The following is a 17,747-nucleotide window of genomic DNA, read 5'->3' on the forward strand; positions in this document are numbered from 1 at the left end:
GCTTTTTCAACATTGCAACCAAATACTTTTGTCTTTATACAATTATTCCTTCATTAAATAAATAAGAGTTCAAATGTCGCAATTACATGGCTACTGTTTAATAGAGGGGAATCGCATCTTTCCAACGGGTGCAGATTTATTTCGACTTTACAGTGCCGGTGGAAAGGCAACAACGAAATGAATGCTTAGTTAGCTCGCTCGTTAACTATAGCTAACTGCTACAAATTATGTTTCGAAATGGTGATGTAGTTAGTCTGTCTGTCATTATTTTATACATGCTGCTGAAATGCCACGTTCTCTCTCCTCGGGCAACGGCCCACTCGCACTGGCGCACACACACAGCACCATAGACATGCACTGAATAGCTCCTGAGTGACGCAGTGATCTAAGGCACTGCATTTCAGTGCAAGAGGCGTCACTACAGTCCCTGGTTCGAATCCAGACTATCACATCCGGCCGTGATTGGGAGTCCCATACACTAAAAAGAAAAGGTTCCTGGAGTATCGTTTAGGGGTTCTTCAAATTGAAACTGTGGGGGAACCCATGTAAGTTCTCCAAAGAACCCCTTTTAATGGATCCTCGAAGAACCTTTTGAATAACCTTTCTGGGTTACGTTTTTAACTACCCCCCTCCGCTATTAATAACAATAACCCTAATATTTTAGTTCTGTGTTTATTAGGATTTTAGTGGCATAGCAGAATAAAAAAATCTAAATATGAGGTAAACTCTGAGCAGAGCCCTAAGTCCAATGGGTATATCCTCTGGCATGTTGACATTAATGTGTTGATATTCTCCGTATCCATAGCCATAATGATTTTGCAGTGCATGGTGATCGAACAGGTTTCCTGTTATATTCATCAGAGGTGTTGGGAGGGCGAAGTCTGTGAATCCAATTTTTTTTTAATTATACAGATGATTAACAAAATATGCACACAAGACTATTCATACCTTGATTTTTGTGGTGAATGTGAATGAAAAAAACTGTTTTGATAATGGTTTTCATACACATACCTTGTTCATAATGTAGAGGCCTATGGGATATTCATTGAAGAGGTAAGGGAGGAGGATGGTAAATGTGATCTGCATAACATACCAATAGCAATTGACATACAGTTGAAGTCGGAAGTTCACATACACTTAGGTTGGAGTCATTAAAACAAATTTTTCAACCACTCCACAAATTTCTTGTTAACAAACTAGTTTTGGCAAGTCGGTTAGGACATCTACTTTGTGCATGACACAAGTCTTTTTTCCAACAATTGTTTACAGACAGATTATTTCACTTATAATTCACTGTATCACAATTCCAGTGGGTCAGAAGTTTACATACATTAAGTTGACTGTGCCTTTAAACAGCTTGGGAAATTCCAGAAAATGATGTCATGGCTTTAGAAGCTTCTGTTAGGAAAATTGACATAATTTGAGTCAATTGGAGATGTAACTGTGGATGTATTTCAAAGCCTACCTTCAAACTCAGTGCGCCTCTTTGCTTGACATCATGGGAATATCAAAAGAAATCAGCCAAGGCCTCAGAAAAAATTTGTAGACCTCCACAAGTCTGGTTCATCCTTGGTGGCAAATTTCCAAACGCCTGAAGGTACCACGTTCATCTGTACAAACAATAGTATGCTAGTATAAACACCATGGGACCACGCAGCCGTCATACCGCTCAGGAAGGAGACGCGTTCTGTCTCCTAGAGATGAGTGTACTTTGGTGCAAAAAGTGCAAATCAATCCCAGAACAACAGCAAAGGCCCTTGTGAAGATGCTGGAGGAAACAGGTACAAAAGTATCTATATCCACAGTAAAACTAGTCCTATATCGACATTACATGAAAGGCCGCTCAGCAAGGAAGAAGCCACTGCTCCAAAACCGCCATAAAAAATCCAGACTACGGTTTGCAACTGCACATGGGGACAAAGATCGTACTTTTGGAGAAATGTCCTCTGGTCTGATGAAACAAAAATAGAACTGTTTGGCCATAATGACCATCGTTATGTTTGGAGGAAAAATGGGGAGGCTTGCAAGCAGAAGAACACCATCCCAACCGTGAAGCACGGAGGTGGCAGCATCATGTTGTGGGGGTGCTTTGCTGCAGGAGGGACTGGTGCACTTCACAAAATAGATGGCATCATGAGGCTGGAAAATTATGTGGATATATTGAAGCTACATCTCAAGACATCAGTCAGGAAGTTAAAGCTTGGACAATGACCCCAAGCATACTTCCAAAGTTGTGGCAAAAGGGCTTAAGGACAAAGTCAAGGTATTGGAGTGGCCACCACAAAGCCCTGACCTCAATCCTATAGAAAATGTGTGGGCAGAACTGAAAAAGCATGCGCGAGCAAGGAGGCCTACAAATCTGACTCAGTTACACCAGCTCTGTCAGGAGGAATGGGCCAAAATTCACCCAAGTTATTGTGGGAAGCTTTTGGAAGGCTACCCGAAACATTTGACTCAAGTTAAACAATTTAAGGCAATGCTACCAAATACTAATTGAGAGTATGTAAACTTCTGACCCACTGGGAATGTGATGAAAGAAATAAAAGCTGAAATAAATCATTCTTTCTACTATTATTCTGACATTTCACATTCTTAAAATAAAGTGATCTAACTGACCTAAAACAGGGCATTTTTACAAGGATTAAATGTCAGGAATTGTGAAAACCGAGTTTAAATGTATTTGGCTAAGGTGTATGTAAATTTCCGACTTCAACTGTACCTTTGTATGCCTCCTTGTCTGTATACCTGCAGACACAGACACAAAAGTGAGCAGTTCAGTCATCTGCTTGCAATACATATAGCCTTCAACATACTCTTACCTCTGTTGATTGGTATACATTGAAATGTGTCCATTTTCTGTTTTAGAAAGATTGGCACAAATATGAAAAGATAGATGGTATTATCATGAAACAATATCAATTTAGATCATTCAAGGGACAAACCTTAAATTGAGGAGATCTTAACATTTTTCAGTTAAGTGCCTGCAACCTGCTGTTCTTTCAAATCAAAATGTTTCAATTGGGCAGTTAGGTTCCTGCAAGAACCCCCATCAACTAAGGAGGTTCCTCGATGAACCCCACCTCGGGTTCTTGGAAGAAACTTTTGGGGGGAATTTTCAGTGCCAAGAACCCAAAGGTTCTTCGAAGAACTTTGAGGCTCTTAGAAGAACCCTTGTTGAACCCCTAATTTTTAGAGTGTAGGGTGGTGCATAATTGGCCCAGCGTCGTCCGGGTTTGGCCAGGGTAGGCCGTCATTGTAAATAAGAATTTGTTATCAACTGACTTGTCTAGTTAAATAAAGGTTAAATACATTTAAAAAAAATATCCGCCGGATATTGGGGCGCAGATATTGGGGCGCAGGAAACCCCCCAAAGAAAAAAAATTGCAGCACCCCCAAACTACTTCCGGCGGCTATGCTTTCAGTGCATGTCTGTGGTGCTGTGTGGTGTGTGCCAGTGCGAATGGGATGTTGCCCGAGGAGAGAGAGCGTGGCATTTCAGCAGAAGGTATAAAACAATGACAGACAGACTAATTACATCACCAATTCGAAACATAACTTGTAGCAGTTATCTCGCTAGGGGAGGACGGCTCATGATAACAGAATGGGATCAATGGAATGGAATCAACCACATGGGAACGACGTTTAATTCCATTCCATTTACTCCATTCCAGCCATTATTATCCACTGACATATATACACAGTGCATTCAGAACTTATTCAGACCCCTTGACTTTTTCACATTTTGTTACGTTACAGCCTTATTCTGAAGTAGATTCAATTAATTGTTTTACTCACCAATCTACATGCAATACCCCATAATGACATTTCTACAAATGTATATATATAAAAAAAATGTTTCCATTGATCATCCTTGAGATGTTTCTACAACTTGGAGTCCACCTGTTGTAAATTCAATTGACTGGACAATATTTGGAAAGGCACACACCTGTCTATATAAGGTCCCACAGTTCGTCAGAGCAAAAACCAAGCCTTGAGGTCGAAGGAATTGTCCGTAGAGCCCCGAGACAGATGTGTCGAGGCACAGATCTGAGGAAGGGTACCAAACAATTTCTGCAGCATTGAAGGTCCCCAAGAATACAGTGGCCTCCATCATTCTTAAATGGGAGAAGTTTGGAACCACCGAGACTATTCCTAGAGCTGGCCGCCCGGCCAAACTGAGCAATCGAGGGAGAAGGGCCTTGGTCAGGGAAGTGACGAAGAACCCGATGCCCACTCTGACAGAGCTCCAGAGTGCCTCTGTGGAGATGGGGGAACCTTCCAGAAGGACAACCATCTCCGCAGCACTCCACCAATCAGGTCTTTATGGTAGAGTGGCCAGACAGAAGCCACTCCTCAGTAAAAGGCACATGACAGCCTTCTTGTAGTTTGCCAAAAGTCACCTAAAGGACTCTTAGACCATGAGAAACAAGATTTTCTTGTCTGATGAAACCAAGATTGAACTCTTGGCCTAAAAGCCAAGCTTCACATCTGGAGGAAACCTGGCACCATCCCTACGGTGAAGCATGGTGGTGGCAGCATCATGCTGTGGGGATGTTTTCAGTGACAGGGACTGGGAGACTAGTCAGGATCGAAGGAAAGATGAACGGAGCAAAAGTACAGAGACCCTTGATGAAAACCTGCTCCAGAGCGCTCAGGACCTCAGACTGGGGCGTAGGTTCACCTTCCAACAGGACAACGACCTTAAGCACACAGCTAAGACAGCACAAAAGTGGCTTTGGGACAAGTCTCTGAATGTCCTTGAGTGGCCCAGCCAGAGCCCGGACTTGAACCTGATCAAACATCTCTGGGGACCTGAAAATAGCTGTGCAGCAACGGTCCCCATCCATCCTGACAGCGCTTGAAAGGATCTGCAGAGAAAATTGGGAGAAAATCCCCAAATACAGGTGTGCAAAGCTTATAGCGTCATACCCAAGAATACTCAAGGCTGTAATCGCTGCCAAAGTTGCTTCAAAGTACTGAGTAAAGGGTCTGAATATTTATGCAAATGTTTTTTTTGTATTTATACATAAGCAAAAAAATCTAAAAACCTGCTTTTGCTTTGTCATTATGGAGTATTGTGTGTAGATTGAGGGGAAAATACCATTTAATCAATTTTAGAATAAGGCCGTAAAGTAACAAAAGTCAAGGGTTCAGATTTTTTTTTTGTAAATACATGTTTTTTTAATGTTTTTTCGGCCTACATGCTGATGAGCTCTATTGCTGCTGGGTTTGGTCTACTTAGTTCATGGACTTTCCCTCTACTCAAATAGTTTTTGTTCTTTTTTAAGATTGGAGTGTCTTGCTTCCTCTTTCATCTCTGCTGACACTACACATGCCAGTTCTCATATGTGACTTAGCAGGGGTTAAATTAGGCTGCCAAATGAGATCCAAGCAGAGCTGAGCCCAGTACTTTTGGTTATGCAAATTTCACCAACAACAATATCCAATGAAAAATTGTCCAGATAAAATTTTGCTCAGCCAAAAAGCACTTTTAACCAACAGCAAAATCAGACCACCCCATAGCTTACCTATTCAATTGGATCAGCTTGTGGCTGTGTGTGTATATATTTTTTTTTTAATTTCAGGACCCTGTCTTCGAAGATAATTTGTAAAAATCCAAATAACATCACAGGTCTTCATTGTAAAGGGTTTAAACACTGTTTCCCATGCCATAAACAATCAATGAACATGTACCTGTGGAACGGTCGTTAAGACACTAACAGCTTACAGACGGTAGGCAATTAAGGCCACAGTTATGAAAACTAAGGACACTAAAGAGGCCTTTCTACTGACTGAAAAACACCAAAAGAAAGATGCCCAGGGTCCCTGCTCATCTGTGTGAACGTGCCTTAGGCATGCTGCAAGGAGGCATGAGGACTGCAGATGTGGCCAGGGCAATAAATTGCAACGTCTGTACTGTGAGACGCCGAGACAGGACGGACAGCTGATCATCCTCGCAGTGGCAGACCACGTGTAACAACACCTGCACAGGATCGGTACATGCGAACATCACACCTGCGAGACAGGTACAGGATGGCAACAACAACTGCCTGAGTTACACCAGGAACGCACAATCCCTCCATCAGTGCTCAGACTGTCCGCAATAGGCTGAGAGAGGCTGGACTAAGGGCTTGTAGGCCTGTTGTAAGGCAGGTCCTCACCAGATATCACCGGCAACAATGCCGCCTATGGGCACAAACCCACCGTCGCTGGACTAGACAGGACTGGCAAAAAGTGCTCTTCACTGACGAGTCGTGGTTTTGTCTCACCAGGCGTGATGGTCGGATTTGCGTTTATCGTCGAAGGAATGAGCGTTACACCGAGGCCTGTACTCTGGAGAGGGATCGATTTGGAGGTGGAGGGTCCGTCATGGTCTGGGGCAGTGTGTCACAGCAGGCAATCTCAACGCTGTGCGTTACAGGGAAGACATCCTCCTCCCTCATGTGGTACCCTTCCTGCAGGCTCATCCTGACATGACCCTCCAGCATGACAATGCCACCAGCGATACTGCTCGTTCTGTGCGTGATTTCCTGAAAGACAGGAATGTCAGTGTTCTGCCATGGCCAGCGAAGAGCCCGGATCTCAATCCCATTGAGCACGCCTGGGACCTGTTGGATCGGAGGGTTAGAGCTAGGGCCATTCCCCCCAGAAATGTCCGGGAACTTGCAGGTGCCTTGGTGGAAGAGTGGGGTAACATCTCACAGCAAGAACTTGCAAATCTGGTGCAGTCCATGAGGAGATGCATTGCAGTACTTAATGCAGCTGGTGGCCACACCAGATACTGACTGTCACTTTTGATTTTGACCCCCCCCTTTGTTCAGGGACACATTATTCAATTTCTGTTAGTCACATGTCTGTGGAACTTGTTCAGTTTATGTATCAATTGTTGAATCTTATGTTCATACAAATATTTACACATGTTAAGTTTGCTGAAAATAAACGCAGTTGACAGTGAGAGGACGTTTCTTTTTTTGCTGCGTTTATACTTCATGTGATGTGACAAGCAGGTATAGTGACAGGTGGAAAGCCATTTCTTCAGCGATGTCCAGTGTAGGCCTACATACAGGTTCCATGTTAGTGGCTAATGCTACTTCCGGACATTGCGCACAGCATTCAGACCAATTATGCTGATGCTATGCATTGGCCAATGAGAGGCTTTGAAGGCACCGGTTGGCCATATTGGCACTCCCCAGAAGAAGCAGTCCTCCAAAGCAGGGTTTCCCATACCTGGTCCTGGGGCCCCCCCTGGGAGCACGTTTTGGTGTTTGCCCAAGCGCTACACAGCTGATTGAAATAACCAACTCAAGCTTTGATTATTTTAAAATCAGCTGTGTGGGAAACCCTGGTTTTGCTCACATAATTTAAAAGTATGCATTAAGGTGTTTGTAATAATATAAACATGGCAAAAACTAAATATGGATTTCTATAGCGTCCAAAATAAAACAATTACAATAGTGGGGAAATGCCAAGATGAAAGGCACGGTGGCTTCAAAACAGCAACCCTTCAGTCATCTAGTGTATACATAAAATCATTGGTTCAGACCATAGACATTAAAACCAGGTTCAGACCATGGGTAAACAGACTGCAAACTGATTGGCTGAACACGATACCCAACATCTGGAAGAAGCGTTAGCCACTAGCAAGGTGGTGGAAAATTGTGTTTTATTAAAGAAGGTATGCATCATTTTCCAAATTTTCACTAAAATCTAGTTGAGGAAAACGGACACCTTTGCAGCCTAAATGAAGGATGTTCTATGTACAAGCCGGGCGCCGGAGAACACAAGTGTATTACAGGCTGGGCAGATTACAGTTGGACGTCAGATGACAAACGACATCAGGAATAATAGCTCCATCGTGCAGACAGTTCGGCTGCTCCTTGACAAGAAACTTACTTTGAAAGGCCTAAGCATCCATCAGTGACGTCACCTAACCCCCAGCTCTCCCATCCGTACCAAAGAAAAGAGAGAACAAGCAACATACTTAAAATCAGGAAAAGTTATTTATTCTAAGAAATGTACAGTATAGAAAATACGTTGTCTATTTCCAAAATAATCTATGTCATAAGAACTTGTGAACATAAAACTGGAACATACGGGGCCTTTTTGATGCCGCCATGCTACGGCAGTAAATGTCTACTGCTTAAAACAACCAGACATCACATGTATATTAAAAACAAGTAAAAAAATGTACAAAATGTAAAAGAGCAAATAAATATGATTCACATTTAATCCAATCTAGACATTTTACTAGTGCAGACAAACTGGATGACAGCAGAGTAGAGGCATACAGACTTCCATGTCTTGTGCAGTCAACACAATCAGAGACAACAAAGCTGCATAATAGTATCACAACCACAGACCATTTACAACTACACTGTCCTTCATACATGGACAGCGCAAGTGAACACCCTACCTCCGAGAAGACCTCATCTAGCTAATACTAAAAATGAAAATTCCCTAGTAAGTAAAACGGCAATACATCCTTGTACAGAATCGTGGGACAACTTTTGTCTCACAGCTAGTATTTTCCTATATTCATCCCTCCTTGAGCACATTTCCTTTTAATGCCATAGATGTCTATCAATGAGGGCACTACGTTGCCAGCTCTATGCTGTCTAACACGTATCCAATAGAAGCACAGGGCTCAGGTTGTCTAGACTCACCTGTGGCAGGGAGGCATACAATCTATACAGCTGGTAAGACGAGATCATATATAAAAGAGCCCTTTTCTGTCGACCTCAGACATATGCCCAATCATTCACCACACCCCCGAGTGACACAAGTAACCTTACAATCAAAGGTCTCATGGAAGGGAAAAGTATACATAGTCATGAGCTTTTGTAGCAAAGTAGTATAAGGCCATGTGTGTGCTGGGGTCTGAGTGAGTGAATGACTGAGTAGAGGGACTTAGTGGATGCCAGAGGACTGGCTATGAGGTAGATTCATTTGTTGTCATCGCTATACCTGTGGGGTTCACAGGTGCAACATGGATTTAAGATGGGGAAGACTTCAATTCACACAGATAAATTGTTGATAGACGCATCACTCGCCGATGCATGGTGGCAATGACAAAAGCTACAATATTAAAATGAAAAATAAAACCCAAACAGAAATCAAATGGGTTGACAGTAAGCAAGACCGCCATTGTCACAAAGAGGACCAAAAATAACACAGAATCTTGCAAAAACAATATTGGTTTATCAGTTGTCACAAAATTAGGTTAATTAATTTGTCACTATTCCAGTCATGTTTTCTTGTGGTGCTTCTCCTTCAAATAATTCATTAAAATACCCGTATAGAACTGTACACCCTGAGGACATATTAAGTTCATTGAATTGGGGAGGAGGAAGCACTGACGTAAAGAAATAATCACGCATGGGTGTGATTGTGGACAATCTTTACCGTTCCAAGTAAAATAAACACCACAAATAAATGAGCTACAATAGGATTACCATTTTAGGTGACATTTTTCAACAAAATGTATGGAATGCAATACATGACATTGAAACAAATAAAAATAATTGGGCTGGAAGGGTGACAACATGAATGTTGATTCTAACTCTTGTTCACTTTGTGTGTATGTGCATATGCCAACCAGCTGAGCACATGGAAGTGTGGTGAACCAACCCACAAAAGACCCCAGTTTTTCTGACAGAGGACACCTACAGTGAAGAGTTATACTTAATATATATTCATATATACACACACGGTAACAAGCACCAACAAAGAATCCAAGGCCACTAAATTCCAGTAGTTGTAGACTATCCCTAGTGCATAGCAGAGAAGGCTCTCTGCAGGTCTGAAATAAAATACACTCTCATAGTGAAGGCAGTTTTGAAGGATGCATAAAATTACACCGGAACAGCAAAAAAAAAGCTGTGTTTTAGTCGAGTTGGAAATGGACAAAAAAACTCCCCTTCTCAGAACGTTTTCCTTTTTTCCGACAGGCAATCCTCCATCATCTTCTGTCCCTTCACATGGCGGGGCTCCTGTGCTGTTCATCTATCTACATATATTGAACTCATTCACACATACATTCAACATGAAGGAAACAAAGGCAACTGCAAGGCATGTGTGTGTGTGTGTGTGTGTGTGTGTGTGTGTGTGTGTCGACAGGGTTCTGATGACAGCTTCTCTACAGTCTCAAAGGACCTCCTTTTCTACACCTGAGTCTAAAAACATTTGGAGACAAAAACGAAAAAACACAAAGAAACACCAGTGCTCTCCTCTTACCAGACCAGCTCCTTTTGTCCATAGAGAGGCTCTAAGAAGACCAGACTGGAGGTCCATAGAGAGCTATAGACAACAGGGAGAGCCTTCTCCAGACAAATCCAGTGTGAGAGAAAATAATTTAAAAAGGTCAAACAGAGCACCACAATCAGACCATATCAATAGACCACTTAAAGCCTGTGTTTACACAGGCAGACAAATTCTGAGTCCAACCAGCCTGCAGGCAGAGAAGCAGGGTCTCCAGATGTTCTTGCTGGCCAGGCCTAGAGGGAGGGACCAGCTGTAGAGTCTGAACTTGACTGGGAGTCCACAGGCATGAAGACAGACAGGGCCATGTCTCTGCAGAGGCAGTCTCAGTGAGGGTTCTACACAAAGCAGACAGACATCCCCAGGGGCAAAGAACTCATTCTCTAAAGAGATTCTCAAATAAATGTGTCTCCATTGCCTGCATCACTCTGCACATGTCTTGTCTGATGCAATGGGAGCCCTACTTACTGGTGCCCTCGAACACAGACAGAGGACAGACTCCATTTTGAACCGCTCCGCAGCAGAGAACATCATGGTTCCGACAGCAGTCACATTTAAAGTCTTAAGACAGGAGATACACAGGCAAGCACACAGGTTGTCGTCATGAATGATATGCAGGCACCAATTTGTGTAAAGGTTGTGTTGCATTTGTCCTTTACCTGAATTGTGGAGAAAAGGAATGAAACAAGAATATCAATCATTGAAACTAGGACTGTGGCGGTCATGACATTTTGTCAGCCGGTGATTTTCACGCAAATAACTGCCGGTCTCATAGTAATTGACCGTTAATTAACAAACACATTGAGTATCTCCTGGCTTCCACACAGTCTGATGTGGACCTTTCGAACATCTACATTTAAAAAAATCTAACAAATCTATTTAATACAGCCTACACCATCACAATAAATCCATTATTTATTTTAGACAGGTCTAAAGAAACATGATACGAAGAAAATGTAGTCTATTTCAAAAGAACAGAACAGCATACTGAGTTGTCCTTATGTTAGGCCCTGATACGGCTGTGGGCTACACTAGTTCATTTAGCAGACAATATTTGCTTAGAATTCCGTGGCATTATTTTATAGTATGAAGAATACAATAGAAAGGATATTTCCTCCAAACGATTTGAGGGAGGGCGCATATGCGGCTATTCTGTGTTGAGCGGTTAACAAAGAAACAGGTGCTCCTATATGCTTAATTTAGAGTTATTTATGCAACTTTAGTTGTGATACGAACATTGGGCAAAATGTTTTGATTTTTAATACATTCTAAGGCTGCATGATGCGACTAATGATGATCTGAAAAAAGTTGCATGAAAGGCATGAGCTCTGCTTAGTTTTTTTGCACAGGCTGTATACATTTCATCAGTCTCTCATTCACAATTTGACAAGCACTTGATAATGCCTCGAATTTCCTGGATGCATCCCCTTTGTGTGACCGTAATGCCCTCTAAAAGAATCCATGCCTTTTATGGCCAGTGGCCGTTGTGTCCTTGGGCGGAATATAATAATTATAATTCCCTTCTCTAGGCTGCGTGCTCCGAAGCACCTCTTACTCACCTCAAATCTTATTAGCCAATGCCCGTCACGTGATCGGGTCCTTCTCACAGCATCACAGGTCCTTCTCACAGTCTACAAGTGAAGACACACATCGGGGACGCAACTGCACGTGTTCTTATCAAATGCCGAGGCGCATATTGAAGACGTTGGAAGAACTGTCCATATTTACTTTTTGTCAGCCAACAAGATGAGTAGGCCTAACGAACAGCAAAAGCATTAGCCTATGTCAATCTACTATCCCCCATAGTACAAAAGTTGACCTATTCTATTGATCAATTTGTCCTTCTGTGCGAGAAATAAATATTCCAAACATATCCCTCGACTGTCCCAGGCTGCGATAGATCCTAAATTAATACATCTTCCCCAAACTTGAAACTCATGTGCTGCGTATGTACAGTGGGGCAAAAAAGTATTGTCAGCCACCAATTGTGCAAGTTCTCTCACTTAAAAAGATGAGAGGCCTGTAATTTTCATCATAGGTAGACTTCAACTATGACAGACAAAATGAGAAAAATAAATCCAGAAAATCACATTGTAGAATTTTTAATGAATTTATTTGCAAATTATGGTGGAAAATAAGTATTTGGTCAATAACAAAAGTTTCTCAATACTTTGTTATATACCCTTTGTTGGCAATGACAGAGGTCAAACGTTTTCTGTAAGTCTTCACAAGGTTTTCACACACTGTTGCTGGTATTTTGGCCCATTCCTCCATGCAGATCTCCTCTAGAGCAGTGATGTTTTGGGGCTGTTGCTGGGCAACACGGACTTTCAACTCCCTCCAAAGATTTTCTATGGGGTTGAGATCTGGAGACTGGCTAGGCCACTCCAGGACCTTGAAATGCTTCTTACGAAGCCACTCCTTCGTTGCCCGGGTGGTGTGTTTGGGATCATTGTCATGCTGAAAGACCCAGCCACGTTTCATCTTCAATGCCCTTGCTGATGGAAGGAGGTTTTCACTCAAAATCTCACGATACATGGCCCCATTCATTCTGTCCTTTACACGGATCAGTCGTCCTGGTCCCTTTGCAGAAAAACAGCCCCAAAGCATGATGTTTCCACCCCCATGCTTCACAGTAGGTATGGTGTTCTTTGGATGCAACTCAGCATTCTTTGTCCTCCAAACACGACGAGTTGAGTTTTTACCAAAAAGTTATATTTTGTTTTCATCTGACCATATGACATTCTCCCAATCTTCTTCTGGATCATCCAAATGCTCTCTAGCAAACTTCAGATGGGCCTGGACATGTACTGGCTTAAGCAGGGGGACACGTCTGGCACTGCAGGATTTGAGTCCCTGGCGGCGTAGTGTGTTACTGATGGTAGGCTTTGTTACTTTGGTCCCAGCTCTCTGCAGGTCATTCACTAGGTCCCCCCGTGTGATTCTGGGATTTTTGCTCACCGTTCTTGTGATCATTTTGACCCCACGGGGTGAGATCTTGCGTGGAGCCCCAGATCGAGGGAGATTATCAGTGGTCTTGTATGTCTTCCATTTCCTAATAATTGCACCCACAGTTGATTTCATCAAACCAAGCTGCTTACCTATTGCAGATTCAGTCTTCCCAGCATGGTGCAGGTCTACAATTTTGTTTCTGGTGTCCTTTGACAGCTCTTTGGTCTTGGCCATAGTGGAGTTTGGAGTGTGACTGTTTGAGGTTGTGGACAGGTGTCTTTTATACTGATAACAAGTTCAAACAGGTGCCATTAATACAGGTAACGAGTGGAGGACAGAGGAGCCTCTTAAAGAAGTTACAGGTCGGTGAGAGCCAGAAATCTTGCTTGTTTGTAGGTGACCAAATACTTATTTTCCACCATAATTTCCAAATAAATTCATTAAAAATCCTACAATGTGATTTTCTGGATTTTTTCCCCTCATTTTGTCTGTCATAGTTGAAGTGTACCTATGATGAAAATTACAGGCCTCTCTCATCTTTTTAAGTGGGAGAACTTGCACAATTGGTGGCTGACTAAATACTTTTTTGCCCCACTGTATGCCAGGTAGGGTTTACACCCGTTGTAAATAGGATTAATGTGCTTAAGTGGCCAAATAACATCTTTAAAATTAAGTTGTGATACAAACCGTATCAAAACATATAGGCCTATGGGCTAGGCTGCATGAGGTGTGTGACTATGATTTGAAAAAGTTGAGAAAAAAAAGGCAGGAGCTGTGTCTTGCCTTACTGCACACAAGCTGGGCATCATTCAGGTAGGCTACCGCACGGCAAGCGGTACCGGAGTGCTAGGACCAAAAGGCTCCTCAACAGCTTCTACCACCAAGCCATAAGACTGCTGAACAATTAATAAAATCGCCACTAGACAATTTACATTGATGGACCCCCCCCCCATTTTTTGTACACTGCTGCTACTCGCTGTTAATTATCTATGCATAGTCACTTCACCCCCACCTACATGTACAAATTACCTCAACTAGCCTGTACCCCCGCACACGGACTTGGTACCGGTGCCCCCTGTATATAGCCTCGATATTGTTATTCTTATTGTGTTACTTTTTATTTTAGTCTACTTGGTAAATATTTTCTTAACCAACAGTACAGCTCAAGAAGAGTTAAGGGCTTGTAAGTAAGCATTTCACGGTAAAGTCTACACTTGTTGTATTCGGCGCATGTGACAAATAAAGTTTGATTTGATTTTGATATCGATTCACAAGTGATAATATATCATTCACAACCAATAGGCTAATATTGTTACCCATCAGATTGTTCTTGAATTAATCTTGTCTTTACATATACTAAATAATATGTGAGAAATTTGTTTTGATTTAAAATTGACCATTATCATGCACCTGTTTCGAAACAGGGGCAGGGGTTCATTTTCATGCTAGGTAGGCTATACTCTTGTTGTAAAGCGAAGCAATGTGCTTAATATTAGGAAAGTTGAGAAAATATAGTAGGCCTAGCCTATAGAAAGCTGATGGGATCCTCTTCTTAAGAGGCCACCAAAACTATGTTCTCACACAATTGCATAGCCTATAGAAATGTTGCGCAACATGAGCTCATGGGCTCATGAATTGTTTGATTTTCAATTACATTTGCATTGATGTCAGAGTGATTAGAGGGACAATAGAGTGCTGAGTACCAGGCAGTTAGCAAGTTTGGTAGGCTACTAATGACCATCAGCAGCATCAGAGCTTGGAGAAGCCTGGTTACGGTGACTAAACAGTTATGTGGAATTTAACTGCGGTCATGACTCGTGACCGCCGATTTATCAGTAATACGGTCACCGTAACAGCCCTAACTGAAACATGACGTGATTTATTGAAATATTGATTGGTGAAATCTGTTATGAATGTATTGTAATGTTTTTAAAATGTACAACTGCCTTAATTTTGCTGGACCCCAGGAAGAGTAGCTCCTGTCTTGTCAGCAGCTAATGGGGATCCATAATAAATACAAAATAGTCACTTACCCTGCTTCCACAGAGTTGCTCAAACTCCCTGTTTACTGCTGGGACCACTGGGAGACATCATCTGCTGCCTACAAGATGACATAAGATAAAACACCAATAACCTATTTTCAATCATATTTTCTGCACGGAGTCCTATTGAGATCAATGTCTCTTATGCAAAAAAGCCCTGCAAGGGAATGAACAGTTAGAATCTTTAGCGTAGCTCTTTCTTACCCTGGGTGAAGGAAGTGTTCAGGCCCCAGGCCTCTCTGCTGGACCGTCATGCCTTGGAAGTGGCCTTCAGTCTGGGGGTGTCTGTAAATGGCCATGCGGGTCTGTCCTGGGTGAAAGGGTAGGTGCTGGGGCCGCTGCAGGGCCTCCATGAGGTGGGGGTGGGGTCTCTGGGGAGTGTAGTGTCCACTAGGATAGCCAGGCTGGCTAGGGTATGGAGGCCGAGAAATCATGTGGGGGGGTGGGGCCCCACCCTGCTGCATCCCAGGATGCACTGCTCGGGGGTCGTACAGGAAGTTGGCCACTTGAGGCAGGGGCTGGGAACTCCAGCGGCGTGCGGCAGCGTTGTGGCTGTCCAGGTCCAGGATCTCTTTCGGGCTCTCTGGCCGCTCTGAGCTCTCCTCCACCCGAGCATGCTGAGGCTTCATTGGGCTGCCAGCCTCCCTGCTCTCCTTCCCCGCAGAGCCTCCATGGAGGCCCTCGGGCAGGAGACTTGGGGACATCAGGCTGACCCCGGAGCCCTCAGAGCCCAGGGGGGAGCCGATGCTGCTGCCCTCCTTCAGGCACCCATTGACCTTGGCACTGGCTGCAGGCAGGTAGGTGTTGGAGGGCATGGGGTGGCGAGGCTGGTATTGCTGCTGCCTATGCCACTCCTCAGGTGGGTAGCCCCCCCGGCTGTTGCCCTGGGGCTGGGGGTATAAGTGTTGCTGCTGGTACTGGGGGTACATATTGGTGTGGCCCTGGAGATGCTGCTGCTGGGCCATGTGGTATGGATAGGCAGCTCCTTGCTGGTGGTAGGTGGGGTAGCCGGCAGGGTTATGGTTTGGGTTCATGGTCTGGGGCATAGCTTGGTTTGGGTAAGGCTGCCGATTTGAAGGGGGCATGGGCCTGCCCATAGGTTGACCATAGTGTGGATGTGTTGGGCTGCCCATGGCTCCAGCAACCTGGCCCGGAGAGTGGGGAGGCATGGCTGGGATGTGACCAGGTGCTGGTCCCCTTGGCCCCAGACTGCCCTGGTTACCCAACTGTGTCTGTTGCAGCTTGGGACTGAACGACTGTTGTTTATAGATGCTGTTGGGAGGTCCAGACTTCATCATCATGCTGGGGTTACCAGAGCTGCCTCCAGAATCCCTTCTGCTAGTGGGCTCGCTGGGCCTCTGGTCTCCATGGTCGGCTGGGCTGGGCTGGGGAGGCAGCTGGGACACAGGGTGGCTGGGGGGCAGGGAAGTGAAAGGGGCTGGCTGTGGTGGACCAGGGCCAGGCTGGGCCCCCTGGGGGGCGCATTTTGGCATTCCATGCATGGGGCTTGGCTGTGGACCACGTTGAAGGGGATTCTGAGCCACATGTGGAGGTGTGTTCTGAGGGTTTTGGGATCCTTGCTGTGGGACTTTCTGACTGATATGTTGAAGGATGTTTTGTTGCTGTGTATTCTGGATCATGTGTTGATGGGCGTTCTTAGGGTGAGGGGCATTCTCTGGGATTTGCTGAGTGGGGATCTGGGTTATATGCTGTGGAGCATTCTGGGAGTGCGGAGAGTTCTGGGAGTGAGGTGAATTGTGGGGGTGTGGAGGAGGAACAATGGAAGGGTTGTTCTGTTGAGTGGGAGTCTGGCAGACAGACTGTACTCTTCTCTCCCCCTCCTGGTTGTCGGTTGTCTCTGAGCTCTGTGGGTGTCCCGGCCCAGACGCAGCCTGCTCCACGGTCCCGCTACCCCTCTCCTGTGATCTGCCCAAGTTTGGAGCCGAGGGGCTCTGCATGCCCCCAGTGGGGCGACTGGGAGGCTCTGTGGGACGATCCTGTTCAGACTGGAAGGGGGTTATCCGCGTTCCTGCATGGTTGTTGTTGGTTGTTTTGTGATCTGATGTGAACTCTGTTAGGACAGAGAATATAGAGGAAGGATGTTACAGTGAACACAAAGGATCCATTTGTAGAACATCTGAGTTTATGCCTCTACAGACGGAGAACATGTCCTATTACATTTCAAGACACAGACTCAAAATTAACACCATCTTTGATTATTTTTGTTCGAGAAATGTTTAGGGTTTGTCCTTTATATAAAACATCTTCTTGCTAGTGTAGCTGCAGTGTGATGACATGTCATCTCAGTTCCACCCTCAAAGCAAGCCGCGAGACTTCATTGAAGTGATGAATATTTAATTAGTCACTTACTGTGAAAAATGATTACCATCACATTGCAAAGAGATGAGGGGAGAGGGTTTGCTTATGAAATATAGTCAGAACTTCAGACAACTCTGAATATTATTTTTTTTGGAGGTAAACGAGGATCCAAGTTGA

General features: G+C 44.1%; 1 protein-coding gene across 1 annotated transcript in view; it reads right to left on the reverse strand.

The window, feature by feature from the left end:
* Positions 1-7,978: 7,978 nt before the first annotated feature.
* The window catches only part of LOC120041984 (cat eye syndrome critical region protein 2-like), a 48,488-nt gene continuing 38,719 nt past the window's right edge, over positions 7,979-17,747 (reverse strand). The window contains exons 17-19 of the mRNA XM_038986857.1: positions 15,456-17,322; positions 15,243-15,310; positions 7,979-10,916 (exon numbers count right to left, since the gene is read on the reverse strand). Of these exons, the coding sequence (XP_038842785.1) occupies positions 15,262-15,310; positions 15,456-17,322 (1,916 nt within the window). The 3' untranslated portion in view covers positions 7,979-10,916; positions 15,243-15,261. The remainder of the gene's footprint in view (positions 10,917-15,242; positions 15,311-15,455; positions 17,323-17,747) is intronic.

This window comes from Salvelinus namaycush, unplaced genomic scaffold (genome assembly GCF_016432855.1).
Source record: "Salvelinus namaycush isolate Seneca unplaced genomic scaffold, SaNama_1.0 Scaffold6, whole genome shotgun sequence".
NCBI lineage: Eukaryota > Metazoa > Chordata > Actinopteri > Salmoniformes > Salmonidae > Salvelinus > Salvelinus namaycush.